The sequence below is a fragment of the Mus musculus genome, chromosome 13 (assembly GCF_000001635.26).
Source record: "Mus musculus strain C57BL/6J chromosome 13, GRCm38.p6 C57BL/6J".
Taxonomy (NCBI): Eukaryota; Metazoa; Chordata; class Mammalia; order Rodentia; family Muridae; genus Mus; species Mus musculus.
In genome coordinates this window covers 94,474,483-94,491,805 of record NC_000079.6, presented here as the reverse complement: position 1 = coordinate 94,491,805, position 17,323 = coordinate 94,474,483, and the positions used below count along the sequence as shown (strand labels likewise).

Below are 17,323 nucleotides of genomic sequence, written 5' to 3'. Positions count from 1 at the left end.
ATCGCAAAGCCTCCTACATAAGCTTTCACTCTATCCTTCTTTAAACACAAAATAGCTTCTGCCCCCTCCAAATTGTCCACATCAGCAACAATGTCTATCTGCAAGAAAACAAACACACACACACACAAAATGTGAATTTTGAGACTGAAATTTAAGTTACAAGTTAATGAGAGCAGATTTAGAATGAAAACGCCATCCCCAAGTAGACTTTGATTCCTATGATAAAATCATAACCCAAGGGTTATCAGCATGTTGCTTATCAAACTGCTGTGCACAATAGGTGTAGCTTCGTGCCAGGGAAGTGACAAACAGTCTCCATCAAACTGTAAGCTCACGGCCTGAAAAGCTAGAAACCTATCAAAAAGAGAGTAAGTTAGAGCTGGAGGCAAGCCTACCCCTCTTCTACGGGACAGCTGAGAATAGGTGTCACTGTGTATTAAGCACACATCAGGTCCTACACAGCAGAGGGGCTCCCTGTGCATCTGCTCTTCCTCTTATCAGAAGCCTAGGAGAGAGGGAAGCAGGCTGGAAAGACAGGATTCCCCCGACTTTCTGAGGAAAGCCAATAAGCAGCGACTGAAATACAACATTAGCAAAAGATGACGGTCATTTCCACCAAACTGGCAAAGCCTTGCATTCCGAATCGAGGCTATAAAACGCTTCATGATATGCTAGCACGCTTCTCCTACATTATATTTCATTTTCCATTTTAAAAAATCCATAGTAAGTTCACAACATTTTCATACTTAAAGGATCAACTATAAAAATAAAAATCTGAATTCTAAACAAAGAAGTTAAGAGGCCTGTCTCATCAAACATTTCTCCATTTGCAATTCATCTTGGTAATAGAGACAGAACCTGGGCAAATGCATATAGGACTTGAGGCAGGAGATTCTTCTTGCTCAATGCATAATTCATGTGCTCCGCCTGCAAAGTGTGTAAAATGAGGATTTCACACCGTTGCATGAGCCATGGAGCTGCGGAGAAAAGGCAGATGAAATCATATTTTACTGTGTGAATTTTATTTCTTACCCTCCCAATATTTACACAAAACCACCATTGACAAACCAAGCCCACTGACAGATCACCCACTGTTTCCATTGTGTTAGGATGTGAAAGGAGATCAAGCAGAAAGATAGACAATTTGTTTTTGTATATATTTTTTTAAATAGAGAATTAGGTTTTTAACAGCTGAGTGACTATATTTGACTTTTATAAGGACAACAGTTACTGATCTTAGATCTGGCTACAGGGCACAGCTACTCATCAACTCACTGCCTGCAAAGCTCCATCTGGTCCCTATGGGATTCATCACACACGGACACAGGAACATTTGCAAAATGGAATAAAAAGTCACAGGGTTACGAAACTAACTTCTAGTCAATGTATTTCATTTCAAAAATAAAGAAAGGATCTTAAATTATAAATACAAATAAAAATATGTAACAATCTCTGTAAAGATTTTGCATGCATTATGAATATCCATTTGCATACCTTACAGAAAAGTGAAGAAGAAAGAATAACAAGTGCCAGGTGTTTCTATTGTAGAAAGGATTGAAATTTAAAACCATATGAAACCCCATGAAAAGTTTATGAAACTCTTCTGCTCTTAATGCTAATGAGCAATGCAAGAGGTCTAAGCAACCCCCATAAGTGAAACCTGCTTCAGCTGGATGGTCTCCTTTTGTTTTACAGATCTCAACGAACATCAAATGACATTTCTTTCTTTGAAGAATTTAAAATATGAACTATATTGAGAAAGACAAATGTTGAAAGAGACAAAGCTTTGAATTTTTAAAATAAAGACCAATACTCCTCATTAGCCACAGAAGTTAAGGGTTTCAACACCTGTGAAGACCCGTGAGAAGAAAGCCTTGTTCTTATTTCTCAGAGAACAAAAAGCAGCCTGCAAATGGTTTCTTTGCAGGGCTCTGTTCATAGCACACAGTAAAACTGCATTGTCACCAAGACTCTTTCACAGGTCAGTCACCATTATCACCAGGTCTTTCTATTAAGGAAATCTTAACATTTGCTGACCATCAGAGACTGTCCTGATGTCACCAGGGTAGGTCATCAATTTCACAGTTCCCCCACAGAAGGACAGCAAAGCCCAAAGATAGAGAAAACCCGAGATAATTATGGACATCTCTGACACTGCTAGGAATACACAGTATGAGTGTTCTTCCATAGCTAGTTCAGACAGTAATCTCATGATCCAGGTATAGAAACATGCTTAACATTTATTAAGTGTTAAGTGAAAGAATGCTAAATACGTCATATTTATTTCACATTGTTAGGTTATGTTTTATATATGGTGTATGTAACTAAAACATTGTTAACACAGGACTGGAGTGGAATATCAGTTGGTCAGTGCTTGTCATGTAAGCATGAAGATCTGAACTCAGAATCCTAGCACCCACAGAAAGAGACAGGCATTGCACCTGACTGGAATGCTAGCTAGCACCTAGGAGGCAGACACAGGCAGATCCCCAGTCAACACTCGTCAACGAGTGCAGCCAAATCTGGAAGTCCTGGTTCAGAAACAAATCTTGTCTCAAAAACTCAGGTCAGGTGGGAAGTGACTGAGGGAGGCAGCTGATATGAAACCTCAGTGCTCTTCCGAATGCACACACATATACATTGAACCCTTGTTAGTACCTACACACAGCCACCACACAGTCCCCTAGAGGAAACACTGCTAACATGTAAAACAGACACATCTCCACTGCATCATAACCATGATTCCAAACTCCCACTTTCCTCCCTATCTCTATGTGTAAGAGCTGGAGCACACCGTAGAGAGCTCGCAGTGCAGCTAAAGTGAGGACAGCAGAACGTCACTCCATGACACAAGCTGAGGAGGAAGGAGCACTCCAAGAGGCTGCTTAGTTTCAGGGTCCGATGAAGGGGAAACAACGTTAGCTTAAGTACAATGCTCCCATCTGCTAAACACATCCTAGTGTGCAGATTATAAATTGTTTATGTTACCAAAAGATGTAAGACACACAGACACAAATGAAAACCACTTCCACATGTACTATGTCTATATTGCTGAGTTTTCTCTCTACTCTTCCATATAAAAATATTTTCCTTGACACTGAATAAAGCGTGTAAAAGTGCTTAAGATATAGAACTATTAAGAGGGATTTTGTGGGGTTGCATATGGTTCAGTGGTTAAGGCCCGTGGCTGCTCTTGCAAAGGACCTAGGTTCAGTTCCTGGCACCCATACAGTGGCTCACAAGTGTCTTCAGTTCCTACTCTCTCTTCTGGCTACTGTGGCCATACATGCATATACACACAGGCACACACACAAAATTAAAAAAAAGAATCTAAAAAACTCAAATTTTCTATAGGTATTACTTGGGACAAAAAGATTATTTTATAGAAACAACAATACTCCAAACATTTTCAGATACATTTCAGAATGGAATACCTACATATAAAGGTCCACTTGTCCCTAAAATAATCAGATCTTAAACCAGATCATGTGCTATGGCACATGTACTAGGTAACGGACCTTTAAGGACTACAGATACCCAGGAGGGATGCCCTCCCAGCCGCACAGGTTCAGTTCCCTGCTGTCACTGCCCACCGAGGACAGCCACGCACATATGTAGAAGAGTGTGACTGTTAGAACATGAATAGATTAGGATGAGAGAGAATTCAGACATGGTGGCTGAGGCATTCATTGAAACTGGATGGCAGCAGGGTGTCCTGCAGCTTGATCCAACCACTGTGCTCAAGGGAAGGGTTGGAAAAACCCATCTGAGGATGACTGTGGCAAAGATCTACAAAGCTGAAGGAGAGTGGATCTAGACTGCAAAAGGAGGAAAGAAGAAATAGAAAAGCCAGATGGAAAATCCGAGGGTCTTGGTAATTATGTAAACTCCCAGAGCAGAAGAAGCCGGAGCAACACACAGGAGCCAGTGCGACTGCTGGAGTGAGGGGTACACTGAGCGCCAGGGTTACAAATCCCAGGGTGACTGCTGGAGTGAGGTGTACACTGACTGCTGAGCGCTGGGATTACAAATCTAGTAGCCACAGACAGGCCTAAGGACCTGGTCTAAATCAGGGGAGAAGACCTGGCAGCCGAGCGACAGGGATATTTGATACTAAGCTAGGACTCTAGTAGACTATGGGAGAAAGGGCTGCATGGCAGGAAACATGCAGGGTCCTAACCACCTAGCAGGGCAGTATGTGCGGAGAGAGAGGGAAGTTACTAAGAAGTAACTGAGTTCGTAGTAGGAGATGGAGGGCATGAGACTCGCCCTGCTCCACTTCTGGCTCTCCTCTGAAGGCTGAAAGCCACGACAGGCTCTGATGGCAAAAGAGAAACTAGTGGATTAAGTCTCTAGCTGCATATGTAGCAGAAGATGACCTAGTCGGCCATCATTGGGAGGAGAGGCCCCTTGGTCTTGCAAACCTTATATGCCTCAGTACAGGGGAACACCAGGGCCAAGAAGTGGGAGTAGGTGGGTAGGGGAGGTAGGTGGGAGGGGGGGGCGGCTTTTGGGATAGCATTTGAAATGTAAAATAAGAAAATACCTAATTAAAAAAAAAAAAAGATTAAGAGTGCCAAGAAGGAAGATGCGGGCTCACAGAACGAGGTCAAAGGCAGCAGAGCTTCATCTTAGGACATAACAAAGGAAGGTGAGCCGATAGAGAGCACCTAGCCAGAGCTAAATGTTTACAGAAAAGGTAGGTAAATGAAGTCCTGAAGTGCAAAGACAGTGACTCACAGTAGCCTTCTGAAGAAGGTAGATACAAGTTAGGGGTCACAACTGAAAACAGACGTAAACGTTCAGAATTGTTTAAAAGAGTAGAAAAGTGCAGGAGAGACAAGCCACAGGGAGGCCAGGTCTCAGTACAACAGTACTCATGCTGCCATGAGACTCAGGCCAGCCTGGTCTACACAGCAAATTCTAGGACAGCCAGGGCTACACAGAAAAGCCCTCGGTCAAAAAACCAAAACCAACAACCAACCAACCAAAACAGACAACAGCAACATACAAAAAGCGCAAACTGCAGTGCACGGCGCGCTTGTACCTTTGTCTCCCTCAGGACGAGCTGTAACAAAGTAGGGATCAGCTTCTGCTTTGCAGGCAAGGAAGCTGAAGCATGAAAGCGCTACCTCCCCACAGGAACGCCACACTTGACTCATGAACCACCACAGAATTAACGATTTTGGAAGTCATATACTCCAGCTACCTCAAAGGTCTTGTGCTGACACTCAATGTGCCCCAAATGCACTGTCCGGATGAAAGAAAACTAGTAAGATTCAAGTTGTAGATTCAAGACATGAATTTTCAGCGCCAACTCTCTGTCAGCTAAATGAAGGCAAAGAGGCTACCATCTGCCTTCATTACTCATAATCTGAGCAAAAGCCACAGCATTTGATAGAAGGGGGAATTAAATAAAGTCACCTATTTAAATAAACAGACACACACAGTCACACACACATACATATATATACACACACACACAAACGCTCGCCTAACACAGGAAATGGCATCCTAAGATCAACCAAGTGCGTGCGTGATCTGAGGAAAACGTGGGCACAAACAATGCACAGCATTGACTTCTCAGGATAGGACCCTGCTCTTCGCATTCTTGGTCATCAAGATGTGAACTCCTCACTGGAGTCCCCAGTGAGGAGGGAACAAAATGTCCTGACTGACTTCCAGTGCCTCTGTGGATGCTAACACTTCATAGGCAGTGGAGTCTATAATTTTTCAATTTTACAAAACCATATAAGAATAACTTACCCTAATTACATGTCATTTATAAAACACTGGTCCCTCCACCCCACCCCTGTTGTACTTCCTGTCACTAGTCAAGGCTCTTTATTTAAGAAGATATTTAAGCTTTTTTTTTAAGTAGAAAATGAGGATATGTAAAACTCTCCAAGTGTTTTTGAGTTCACATTAATAACTCAAAATCTCTACAAGTTTATATGACTTTTGAAAAATGGAAGTCTTTAAATTCATTATATAAGTAAGAATTCAATTTTTAAATAAGTTTTATGACTTGCAAAAATATTTGAAATAAAACAATATAAACACTTGCAGTGTTTTAAATATTCTTTTTTTTTTAAGATTTATTTATTATTATATCTAAGTACACTGTAGCTGTCTTCAGATGCACCAGAAGAGGGCGTCAGATCTCATTACGGATGGTTGTGAGCCACCATGTGGGTGCTGGGATTTGAACTCAGGTCCTTTGGAAGAGCAGTTGGTGTTCTTAACCACTGAGCCATCTCTCCAGCCCTTAAATATTCTTAACAATTAATCTGGATGTAGAAGGCCTACCTGAATGAATTTATTTTCATTTCTGGCCACTCAGATGACATACTAATGAAAGTCAGTTAACTTAGTGAACGTCAGCTTCTGACTGTCACTATTCTAGCCACACGCACCCTGTGGCTGCTTATCAGTGTGATCATTTACAAGAAAGAAGTAACAATCTGAGGTCAGAAAGGCAATCGTGGTCAGATCCACTCTTCACAGAAGAAACTTTGTTTGCAAGGTAAACTTTCCTGCTTTTTCATACTAACTAGACAAAAAGGTCAAGCACAAATGTTCAATTCAAATTCATACATGATTCTTGCATTTGCTCTAAAATAAGTAAATGTAACTAGCTAAATAATGTATACCTTAAAACTTTGAAGACATTCTGATAGCATTTATTTACGTAATCTAGTGTGACATATTTTAAAAAGCATGTTGGAATCAGTACTTTATAGTCTCCCTGCATCTGCAGTCCAGTGCTCGGTGCCGTCTCTGAAGCGTCCTTCCATGTCACCTTTAGCAACAGTGAGCCTTGCCATGGCCTAAGCACGCACCTCTCTAGCGGCCTCCCGTGTCTACAAGGCTGGGCTGGGAGGGTGGGGCAGGGCGGCCTGAGTCGGGCGCTGAACTTGTCTTCTTTAGTTACTCGGCTTTCTAACAGAACGCTCACCTTTCAAAAGTACTTCCTTCTTTTTTGTTAGTTTGTGTCAGGAGCCAACAAGAAGAAGCTAAAAGCTAGCAGGTGATCTTCCTGAGATGGGTCCACCTTGCATTAAAATCCATGATGGATTTGCTCTTGAAGGCAAGGCCCAGGAGAAATGCATTTTAGGAAGGATTCCTGCTAGTTATGTGCTTTCCCTATTATTATTAAATATATATAACAATTACTGGGTATTAGCTTACACTGTTGGGCAGATCTCCACAGAACAATGAAGATGTTCTGTCTTATAAATACATGATTTCTTAATCCTTAATAATAATCCTATAAGAATTCCTAAAATTATAGTAATTACAAAGCTCTTTTATAACACTGCTATTAAATCCTTTCTGATAGTCAAAACTGCAATGAGGACTCTGCCAGTCTCCGTGTATCGTGAGGTAATTGCTTCTGAGATAGCAAGCAAGCATCTACTACAGACCACATTCCAAGAGGTGGTAAAACCATTAACCAAAAGTCCTAAAAAGGGAACTAACGATTTACTATAGGTGATAGGATAGAACATAAAATATTGACTGAGTTTATGAATACAAAACTTCACTAATTAGTTTGTCAAAAACTTACAGCTTTTAGCGCTCCACGAACCTGCTGAGTGTTGGGACTGATGATATCTGTTTAGCCAGATAATCTCTCCTAATGGATACGCATGTAAACATTCTCCACTGTAAACTCATTTATGATTTGAATTTATGTGTAAACTTGTGATGAACTTTTTACCATATGATTATGTATCCTGGAAGATGTGTAAGTGCTGAGGACAAAGAGAGGAGAGCATGCTGCTTGTCCCCTTTTCTCTCAGACAGCCCTTATCCCTCGTTTTCTTATAAGCCCCTTTTCTTTTTTTTTTTTTTTCCTTAGAGAGCCTTCATAGGAAACTTTTTAAAACTTAGAAATGAATGCTAAAATCACTTCTCAAAGTGCCCCCTTTTCTTCCTGTGACTTCAGCTAGCAGAGATAGAACAAAGGCTACTTTGCTTACTTTCTTGCTATTCTAGGATGAGGTCAGCTACTGAAGCATAGTGACTTAGACTCAAGATAGGAAAATGTCTTATTATTAAACAGCAACCCTAAATACTTCCTAAGACCAAGTCTCAAACCCACCAACGCTCTCCCACCTCCACTGTCTCAGAAGAATCAAACAAGAAAGAAGAATCACAGGGGCTCCCTGCTCCCCGCTCCCCTCTGCAAGTTGGTTTTTATTCTTTTCAGACAGGGCTTCTCTGTGTAGTCCTGGCTATTTGGGAACTTGCTCTGAAGAGCAGAGATCCACCTTAAACAAGAGATCCACCTGCTACCCCCTCCCCCAACCCCATCCTTACCCCTAGTGCTCAGACTAAAGGTATGGGCCACCACTGCCCAGTTCAAACGTATTTATATTTATAACTGGAGAAAGCTACAAGCTCTAAATGTACGTCAGCACAGCACATGCATGGTCTTACCGGAGCCACGTTTCTGGGCGCAGGCTCACTGTCAGAGCCTGACTCTGACTCTGACTCGGAAGAACTGTCTTCCATGGAACTGGACTCCTCACTGGACGATTCAGAAGCTTTTGAGTTTTCATTTTTCTTCTCCCTATTTTCTGAATCACTGTAAATAAAGATGAATTTTGAGATATAAACTGCAAACCCTTGTGCAGACAAATTAAAGTTATTTTCTAAAACACAATAAAAATGGCTTAAAAATCCTGAGATATGAAAATTAAATAAGGGCTGCCTAGATGACTCTGTGGGTGATGGTCCCATGGCCAAGAATGACAAGCACAGTCTGATCTTCAGGACCTACACAGAGAAGGACAGGATCGAAACCCACGGGTGGCTCTCTGATCCTGACATGTGCACTGGGAAGCATGCGCTCACACAGAAACAAATTAAATGTAGTATTACCAAGTAAGCTGGAGTGACTTCAAATGCAAAATCATGAAACAGCGCTGGCTGATATCATCAGTAACCACACAGAAAAATACTATGAGAAGGCCAGCTGGTTTTGTGGGAATGAAGAGTTAATAGTAAGAAATTCTAAGAACTCAGGATGAGTTTTATAATCAAGTCTCAAATGTTGCTTACTGATAAGTTTAAGAGGTTATACATCTACTTTCGTCAGCAGACCTTCACTTGGTAGATTTTGTTTCTTTCAACAACAACAACAACAAAAAATCAACAAGACAAGCACACAAATGGGATCTTAGATATATTATGTAAGAAGATGTTAGTTGGTGTTGCTATGTAGCCCAGGCTAGCCTCACACTTAGTCTTCCAGCCTCATACTCCAAGTGCTGGGAAGAAGGTGTGTGCCACCACAGGCTTCTTTTAATATACTGTTTCACTAAGAGTGCTATGCACTTATTCACTGAGTCAACTAGTATTTATTACTAACTTGTTAGCTCCATGCTAGGTACTAAAGATAATGGTGAAGAGGCAGAGATGACCTCTGTGTCAACTCAGTGTCTGTGGTGCACTGGAGCATACAGAGAAATGCAATGGCAGTGACAAGGCACCCAGCAGAATGCTGCGCAGTGCAGGTGCTTTCTGACAACAGGCAAAGGGACACCTACACCTGATTCCCAAGATGAAGAAGCTCCTTGAGATACAGAAGTGGGGTGAGTGGGCAAATCAGAACTATCCCCAAAGAGAACAGAGAGCAGGGAGACAGACTAGCTAACTGCCTCCAGGTTCAAAGTCTAGTTCCTTTCCCTCTGCATTTGTGCAAGTGTACATGCATGTATGCGCATGTGTGGGCTCCTTTAAACCTCTAACCTGGGGACTACTAGAGAGATAGCTCAGCAGTTAAGAATGCTTATAGCTCTTATACAAGACCCTGGGTTCAGGTCTAAGCACATGCATGACAGCCTGTAACTTCCAGCTCCAGGGGATCCAAGACTGCCCTAACCTCCTCAGGCCACTGCATGATGTGGCTGATGTGCACACACACTCGGGCACACTCATGCATGCACACACACACACACACACACACACACACACACACACACACGAATGCGCGCACACACATGCACACACACTCGTACATAGTCAATCAATCTAACATTTTTCTGTTTTGTTTTTAATAATTTCCCTTAGGCCCAGCAGTTCTAGACACTTCATTCCAACCACCTACTGCAGATGCTCTCTTCCTGGCTCTATGATTAACCCACTTACAATAAGGACACCAACAACTGTGGTTAAATAAGTTTAAGGACACACTGGCATGAGAGGGAATCCTGAACTCTGATGTCCTAATCCCCCTCCCTCCACTGTGCTGTTGTTTCTACCATGAAGACACTTTGGAATGTAAGACTCAAAGTGACAAACACCTGTCACTACTAAAGAGTCGCTTCTGTGGAGACTGGAAGCTTCTCAAGAACTTCCACAGCTGTGCAGGCAAACGGCAATCAAACTCTAAGAGCCAGGCTGCAGGCTGGGAGGGGGAGAGCAGCGTGGAAGAGGATCAATAGCTCTCAAAATTGATTTCTGGGGAGGAAATATGGTTGCTGTTTATTAAAAAATGGAGCAATGGCAACATCTCAGAGCACATGTAATTATGTTTGAAGATGGAAAAATATGTTGTTTTCTCTCCTACAAAATAGTAGCAATATATATTGTCCCCAATCCACTGTTTAAAACATGGACCTGCAAATAGAACGGCTTAGACTGTCTTTGTGGTTCACATTGGTGTAACAATTACTTTGAATTCAAACATAAACAAAAATTTAACAAAAACATTCCTGAAGAAAAAAAATATGAAACCAGTATGTGATTAAAAGCATATATCATGATGACATGTGCCATCTGAGGAAATACTGCTATGCGGAGGAACACATCAAAAACCAAGCACTTTCCCAGACCACCTCAGCACAGCACAGCTAGTGTGATGTGAAAGTCCTCAAGCAGTGTCCTCACACAACAGGGATGCCAAGCCAAGGCCTCGCTCTCTGCAACAAGGGAGCTGCTCTAAAGAGCTCTCACTCCCGGCACTGCAGATAAGATTTTAAAGGTAAAAGTGTTATTTTATTATGCATCACTCAATTCTGATGGTAATTATTGTTTACCTTACTGCTTAGAGTTTCAGATGTTAACCTAATGAGAAGAATTTACTGGTAACTAGGTTTTTAACTTTGCAGTGATGAAAAGCCTGTATTAATTTAACCTACAGATTTCATTTGTTCTGAACAGGAAAAACAATATAAATCACTTTTAAAATCATTAAATCCTGACTTAAATTAATAAAGTCATAATTAGGGCATTATGCTGTGTTTGTTATGGAAGTGGCAGGGCGAGCTGCTTTAATTACTGCCTGTAATAAAAGGAGCAGAGAGCGTACTGCGCGCAATCAGTGCTGTCAGCCACGACTGAGCCAAGCTGCAAGCTCATCATGGGAGTGGGCAGCAGGCCCCGAGAAGGGCTAGGGAGTCAGCAGAGGCCACTCTGACAGCAGCGGGGGTGGGGTGGGGTGGGGGACAGAGCCACACAATCCAAGGTATTAGCCCCAAATACTCAAAATCATAATTATGCTGTTGATGATGGCAGATCTTGAGAAGCACTAACCCTTAAGTACCTTCTGACCATCTTCCTTCACAGCCTTTGACTCTGATATTTGCATCATAATTTCTTTTAATGTAACATTATTTAGGAAAATCAATTGTCTTGGTTACATAATGGCAAAGTGCTGAAGGATTTAATTTTGGCCCTCAGCACAATCGCTGCAAAAGGTAATTAAGTGTTTCATCCTTACTGCTTATCACTTAAGTCAGCCTTCCAAGGTGAAGATGAACCCTAAGATCTGCTCACGTTCAAAATAAAACCCAAGCATGGTACGCAGGTCAAGGTTTAACATCTGTTTTGGAGAAGTTACACAGGCATTTTCTAACTGAGAATTAAGGAGAAATAGTGACTCTGGGCAAGTTCTTGAGGAAAACTGACTACGTTCGTTACCTTTTCCTCTTGGTTTTGGAGTTCCTCTTGGCCACCTTCTGGCGTTCCGCTTCTGCCTGGCTTCCGGTCTCGCTGTCTTGTCCACTGGACGAGTCCTCACTGCTGTCCTCGGTGCCTGTGTCTCCACTCTCACTTCCGGACCCGCTCTCTGCAAGACAGACCAGCTGTTCTTTCACTTAAGCCATTTAACTACGTGTAGGACCCACAGCGACTGAGGGAAAGGAGGTACTGACTTAGATGGGCCTTGTCTGTCCAGAGGCAATCTGGAAGGACTCAGACAGACACAAGATGCTCTGATAATGGGTAGAGCAAAGGCAACATGAGCAAGGAAATCAACTTGAGAGGGTCTCTCTTTTAAATATAAAGCAGCTAGCTATGACATGCCTTTGTTTTTTTAAAAGAATGAATAGGAGTGGTATAAGAAAGAAACCGTTTTGAATTCTGCTACTTGTTACTGAAATTTTTATTTAGCGAAAAGTAAAGCAATAGTTAGATCTTCCATGGAACCAATTTTGAGAGGGAAAAGAGCTTTTAAGTCATTCCCGAAAAATGTCTTACATATATAAGCAGCAAGCAAAATTCCCAAAGAACTATGACTTACTTCTGCTAGCCTGGGAGTCTCCCAGTCTGAGATAATACAGCATACCTGTGCTCTTTCAGAACGGATGAATTAAGAGCTGGGCATGATGGAGCACACTTGTAATTCTAGGAGGCTGAGGCAGGATAAATAAGCTTGAGTTCAAGGCCAGCCTGGGCTACAAGTGTGCCATTCCCTCAAAATACATATGTATTAATGTATTAAAATGCAGTCTAATTTTCATTATTACGAATGATTACAGGTCCAGAGCTGTACACTAAATGAAAGGACTGTCACAGAGTTAGCTATGAAGCAAGATTCTCCTGTGAGGTGTCCAGGGTCAAATCCTGGCTATGCCATTCCCCAGCTCTAAGACTGCAACCTCTGACTCTCAGTTTCCTTTACAAAAGGGAAACACTTAAGAGCTGCTGTGGCAAGTACACAACCAGAAGTGTGTGCCAGTGACACCTTTCCCAAACTTAGCCAAAGCTCCTAAACCAAGACATACACACAAGTGGGGGGGGAGAGGGAGAAGTATAACTGGTTTATACTAGAAATAACAAAACAAGTTACAGGGCTGAGAGGTGGCTCAGTGGATAAAGTGCTTGCTGCACAAGCCTGAGAAGCTATATATATTTGGCCCCCTAGCACCCAACACATGTAAAAGCCACTCATGTTTGGTAGAGGGGGATGGATGGGGTTGGCTGGTGCTCATTAGTCAGCTTAGAAAAAAACAAACCAGTGAGCACTAGATTCAGCAAAAGAGAGAGACACCTGACATTGGCATGCACAAGTGAACGTTCTCACCTCACACACAAGTATACACCACACCCACCACCTACTTTTCCACCCTCACACAAAGACAAGGGAGCAGGCAGCAACAGCACCAAATTCATCCACTGCCTGCCATCACGTGGGAGTCAATGGCAATCTAGGCCCAGCTCAGATTGGGCAATTATTTTTCCTCTGAGTGTACAGAAGAAACCCTCACACAGGACTCGCTATTGTGTTTCAGACAAGCTCATCAACAGCCACAGAGTTAAAAGAATGCCATAAGGATGTTGAACAACACTAATCTAGAAATAGGCCCAAGCTTGAAAACAAATATGATGGAGACACATGTGTAGGGTATAAAATAAAGTGCATGATTAACTATAGAAACAATCTAATTAACTATGGAAACAATTTTTCAATGGTCTACCTCACTCTTCAAGTTACATATTTTCTATGTTAACTTTTCAGTTGAGGTATTTGGCTTATTATATAAAAAGATAATGTATTGCCAGGCAGTGGTGGCACACGCCTTTAATCCCAGCACTTGGGAGGCAGAGGCAGGTGGATTTCTGAGTTCGAGGCCAGCCTGGTCTACAGAGTGAGTTCCAGGACAGCCAGGGCTACACAGAGAAACCCTGTCTCGAAAAACAAAAACCCCAAAAACAAAACAAAACAAAACAAAACAAAACAAAACAAAACAAAAAACAAAAAAAAAAAACCCGACCAACTACAACAAAAAAAGTTAATGTATCAGGTTAATTTATCAGATATTACAAAAATTTTCATAGGGCAGGTGAGAAAGTAGTAGAGAACTAAGTAATAGCCTTGGGCCAGAATGGCCACCATGTTACACTTTTAACTTGTGACTCATGTCAACTAACATAAATATCATACAAAATTTTAGCTTTTGTTTTGGTTGGGTTTTTGTTTTGTTCTGTTTTGTTTTGTTTTGTTTTGTTTTGTTTTGTTTTGTTTTTGGTCTTCCGAGACTGAGTTTCTCTGTGTAGCCCTGGCTGTTCTGAATCTTTCTCTCTCTGAATCTCTCCTCTCCTCCTTCTCTTTCCTCCCTTTCTCTTTCTCCTCCCTGTCTCTCCCCTCCCTCTTTCTCTTCTCTTCTCCTCTCTTCCCGTCTCCTCCCCTCCCCTCTTCTCCCCCCTCCCCCATGCTGGCCTGCCTCTGCCTCCCAAGTGTTAGGATTAAAGTGTTCCTCTTCACCTCATTCAGTTGGCACAGCTGATGTCCAGGATTCTCAGTCCATACCTATATGCTTTCCTCAATGCTCTCAACTTCCTAGCTCTGAAAATAAATAAATTCTGAGATGTCTTAGGTTTAGTAACAAAGGATAAGATAAGGAGCATCTTATGTGACAATCACTTCAATTATTATAAAGCCCACCACTGTCACTGCTGCTATCAGAGGGGTTCTCATCCTCATCTTCCTTTTCTTCCTCCTCCTCGTCCTCATCCTCGTCCTCGTCCTCCTCCTCCTCAGATTCAGAGTAAAATTTCTTCATGGGTTTTTCTTTCTTTGTTTTCCCAAGTGGGGTCCATTCTTTTGCCTGTTTATATCAACAAAGGAAACATTAATGAATTCTTATTACGGGATGCAGACTCCTTGCAAGTTCACTGTGAACTCAGAAGAGAAGTTTGAGACTTTCACAGAGAAACCAAGTGCTAGACATGCAGTCCCAACAGCAAAGGTATCCATTTCCAAACACAGCATATACATACACTCTCATTCAGAGCCCACTTTTATCTCACTCACATTACCTTTCCAGAGTGTTTACCAAATGTGTTGGTCCACATGAGACTTAACCTACAGTATCAACAGCAATAATACACTTGACACTTAAGAGGACAAAAGCAAGCAAACTATAGTAATACTGGCAGTAAATACTCATCACCTTGCTAAGCTAAAGCCTGACTCCTCATAGCCTCATCTCTAACCCATGGTGACTTGCTTTTCCACTCTGGTCTGGGCACCTGTCTCTCTTGGACTGCCTCAGGAGGTTCCCAACCGGTCACTTGCTTCTCTCCATTGAGTCCAACCAAAGTCTGCTGAAGACAGCAGCTGGACAGTCAGGACCAGCTACTCTCTAGTCCTCCTTAGTTCCCCATTTCACTCAATACTTGGGCAAAGTCCACAACAGTCTCCCTCCTGAGGTCTGGCAAGCTGTTCCCACACACTTCCTTTTCCTCTTACAGACTCTGCTACAGCCAAACTAGAGTGTATATGTATACATGTGTGTGTGTGTGTGTGTGTGTGTGTGTGTGTCTGTGTGTGTGTGTGTGCGTGTGTGCGCACATGTATTATTGTAAAGGGATTTACAGCATGATATACCAAAGTCTCATTACAATTTTCTGGGAATGTATTTTAAAATACTAATATAAACAAAAATATGTATGCTTAAAAAAAAAAAAAAAAAACAATTGCCAAGAGTCGCTCCAGTGGCCAGAAAAATCATTACTTGGGAAATGACAAGAAAACTAATAAAAATAGTTTGAATACATGAGTTTCCACATCCACATAGTTTCACACATTAAAGGCCCAAAGCCTAATACCACTAGATTCTCACTTTGGTGTGAGAGCTATAGAGCTGTAAGCAAAAGAAAAGCAACAAAAACAGGAGAAGAGATGGAGACATGGGAAAGCTAAGATCCTCCACAAGGCAATGTTAACTATATGTTTATAAAGCAAAATGTCCTTGATATGGACAAGAAAGTCTTGAGTAACTGGAAAAAAAGGATTTTCTGTAACTAAACAAAAAATTCTAAAGGAGCCCCAAAACTCACTGGTACCTTAATATAAATATACATCATATCTGATATCCTGGAAATGGTGGTGTGTAATTCAAAGTGACTTCTAGTGTCAACCTGACCAGGCTCCCTGTTGTTTTGATTAAAATGTCAGATTATCTAGCCTCAGACATTTTTCTTCCTAAGTTATATTTCATAATAATGAGATTTGACCTTAGAGGATCACTAGATAGTAAACCCAGAATAATACAGTGTATCATGTGCACAAAATGCACTGATATGACTTCAAGGGGAGGACTGTACAGAGCAAGGCAAAAAGGGATGATCTGAGCAACACTTTCTGCAGCTAGGAAGGCATCTCAAAATAGAACTAGTTACATTGTATTTATATTTCATTACATCCCTCATAAAGCTTTTTAAACCACTATCTCAGAAACTGATAGAAGAAATCTGTTTGTTCTATAGCTTAAATGGATACTTTTAAAATCTGGTTCCATTAGCTATAATTATTCTCCATAAGTTATTAATTATTAATTTCAGAAATATAGTCAGCAAAATGAAAAAGAAACCACAACTGAAATGAAGATAGGAAAACAGATTGCTTATGTACTGTCCCTTATAGCTCTTTTATAAAGAGTTAATGCTTAGAACACGTGAAAATGTAAGAAGGCAGCCAACCTTAGAACACCACCAAGGAAAAATTTAACTGCATAGCATTGCCACCAATCTCTAAGAAGATGCGCTCTTTCCAGAGGGAAGAGAAAGGGAAGGAAAGAGCGGGCTATTATGGTGGGAGAACAAAGGGATTGTTCTACTTGAGCCAGAGCATTGTGTAGCCAATCAGACAAGAGGAGAACAAGCTAAGAGCCAGCAAGCACACTTATCAGGAAAGATGATGTCTGCACAAGACCACAGCAGAGAACACTCACTCCATATTCCAGCCTCTAACAAAACCTGTACACACAGAAGAAACGTGCTCCACACTGCTTATGTTTGGAGCTTCAAGCCTGAACACACTTGCGAGGGGTTTTTACTATATTTTAAATAGATGTGTTTTAGTCTTTACGGGGTGAGTGCTGAGTGTGGAGGCCGCATCCATGCTGAGGATGTTCATGAGCCTGGCACTCAGAAACTCAGCCAGAGGGGCTGGCTGTGAATACCAGCGCCATTCTCATGTCACTGCCTCACCAGCATGGCTTTACAGATGTGCCTTCACCACAGCTGGATTTCTATGTGGGTACTGGGGCGTCAGACTTCAGTCTTCGTGCTTGCTTGGCAAGCACTT

The 17,323-nt window shown here is 41.7% G+C and overlaps 1 protein-coding gene across 4 annotated transcripts in view; it reads right to left on the bottom strand.

The window, feature by feature from the left end:
- The window catches only part of Ap3b1 (adaptor-related protein complex 3, beta 1 subunit), a 207,357-nt gene that overhangs the window by 74,511 nt on the left and 115,523 nt on the right, over positions 1 to 17,323 (bottom strand). For all 4 annotated transcript variants that reach the window (XR_001780749.1, XR_382728.3, NM_009680.3 and 1 more), the window contains exons 18-20: positions 14,678 to 14,840; positions 11,932 to 12,079; positions 8,446 to 8,593 (exon numbers count right to left, since the gene is read on the bottom strand). Coding sequence is in view for 2 of the 4 variants with exons in the window: in NM_009680.3 (NP_033810.2) it covers positions 8,446 to 8,593; positions 11,932 to 12,079; positions 14,678 to 14,840 (459 nt within the window). In the remaining 2 variants the exon portion in view is untranslated. The remainder of the gene's footprint in view (positions 1 to 8,445; positions 8,594 to 11,931; positions 12,080 to 14,677; positions 14,841 to 17,323) is intronic.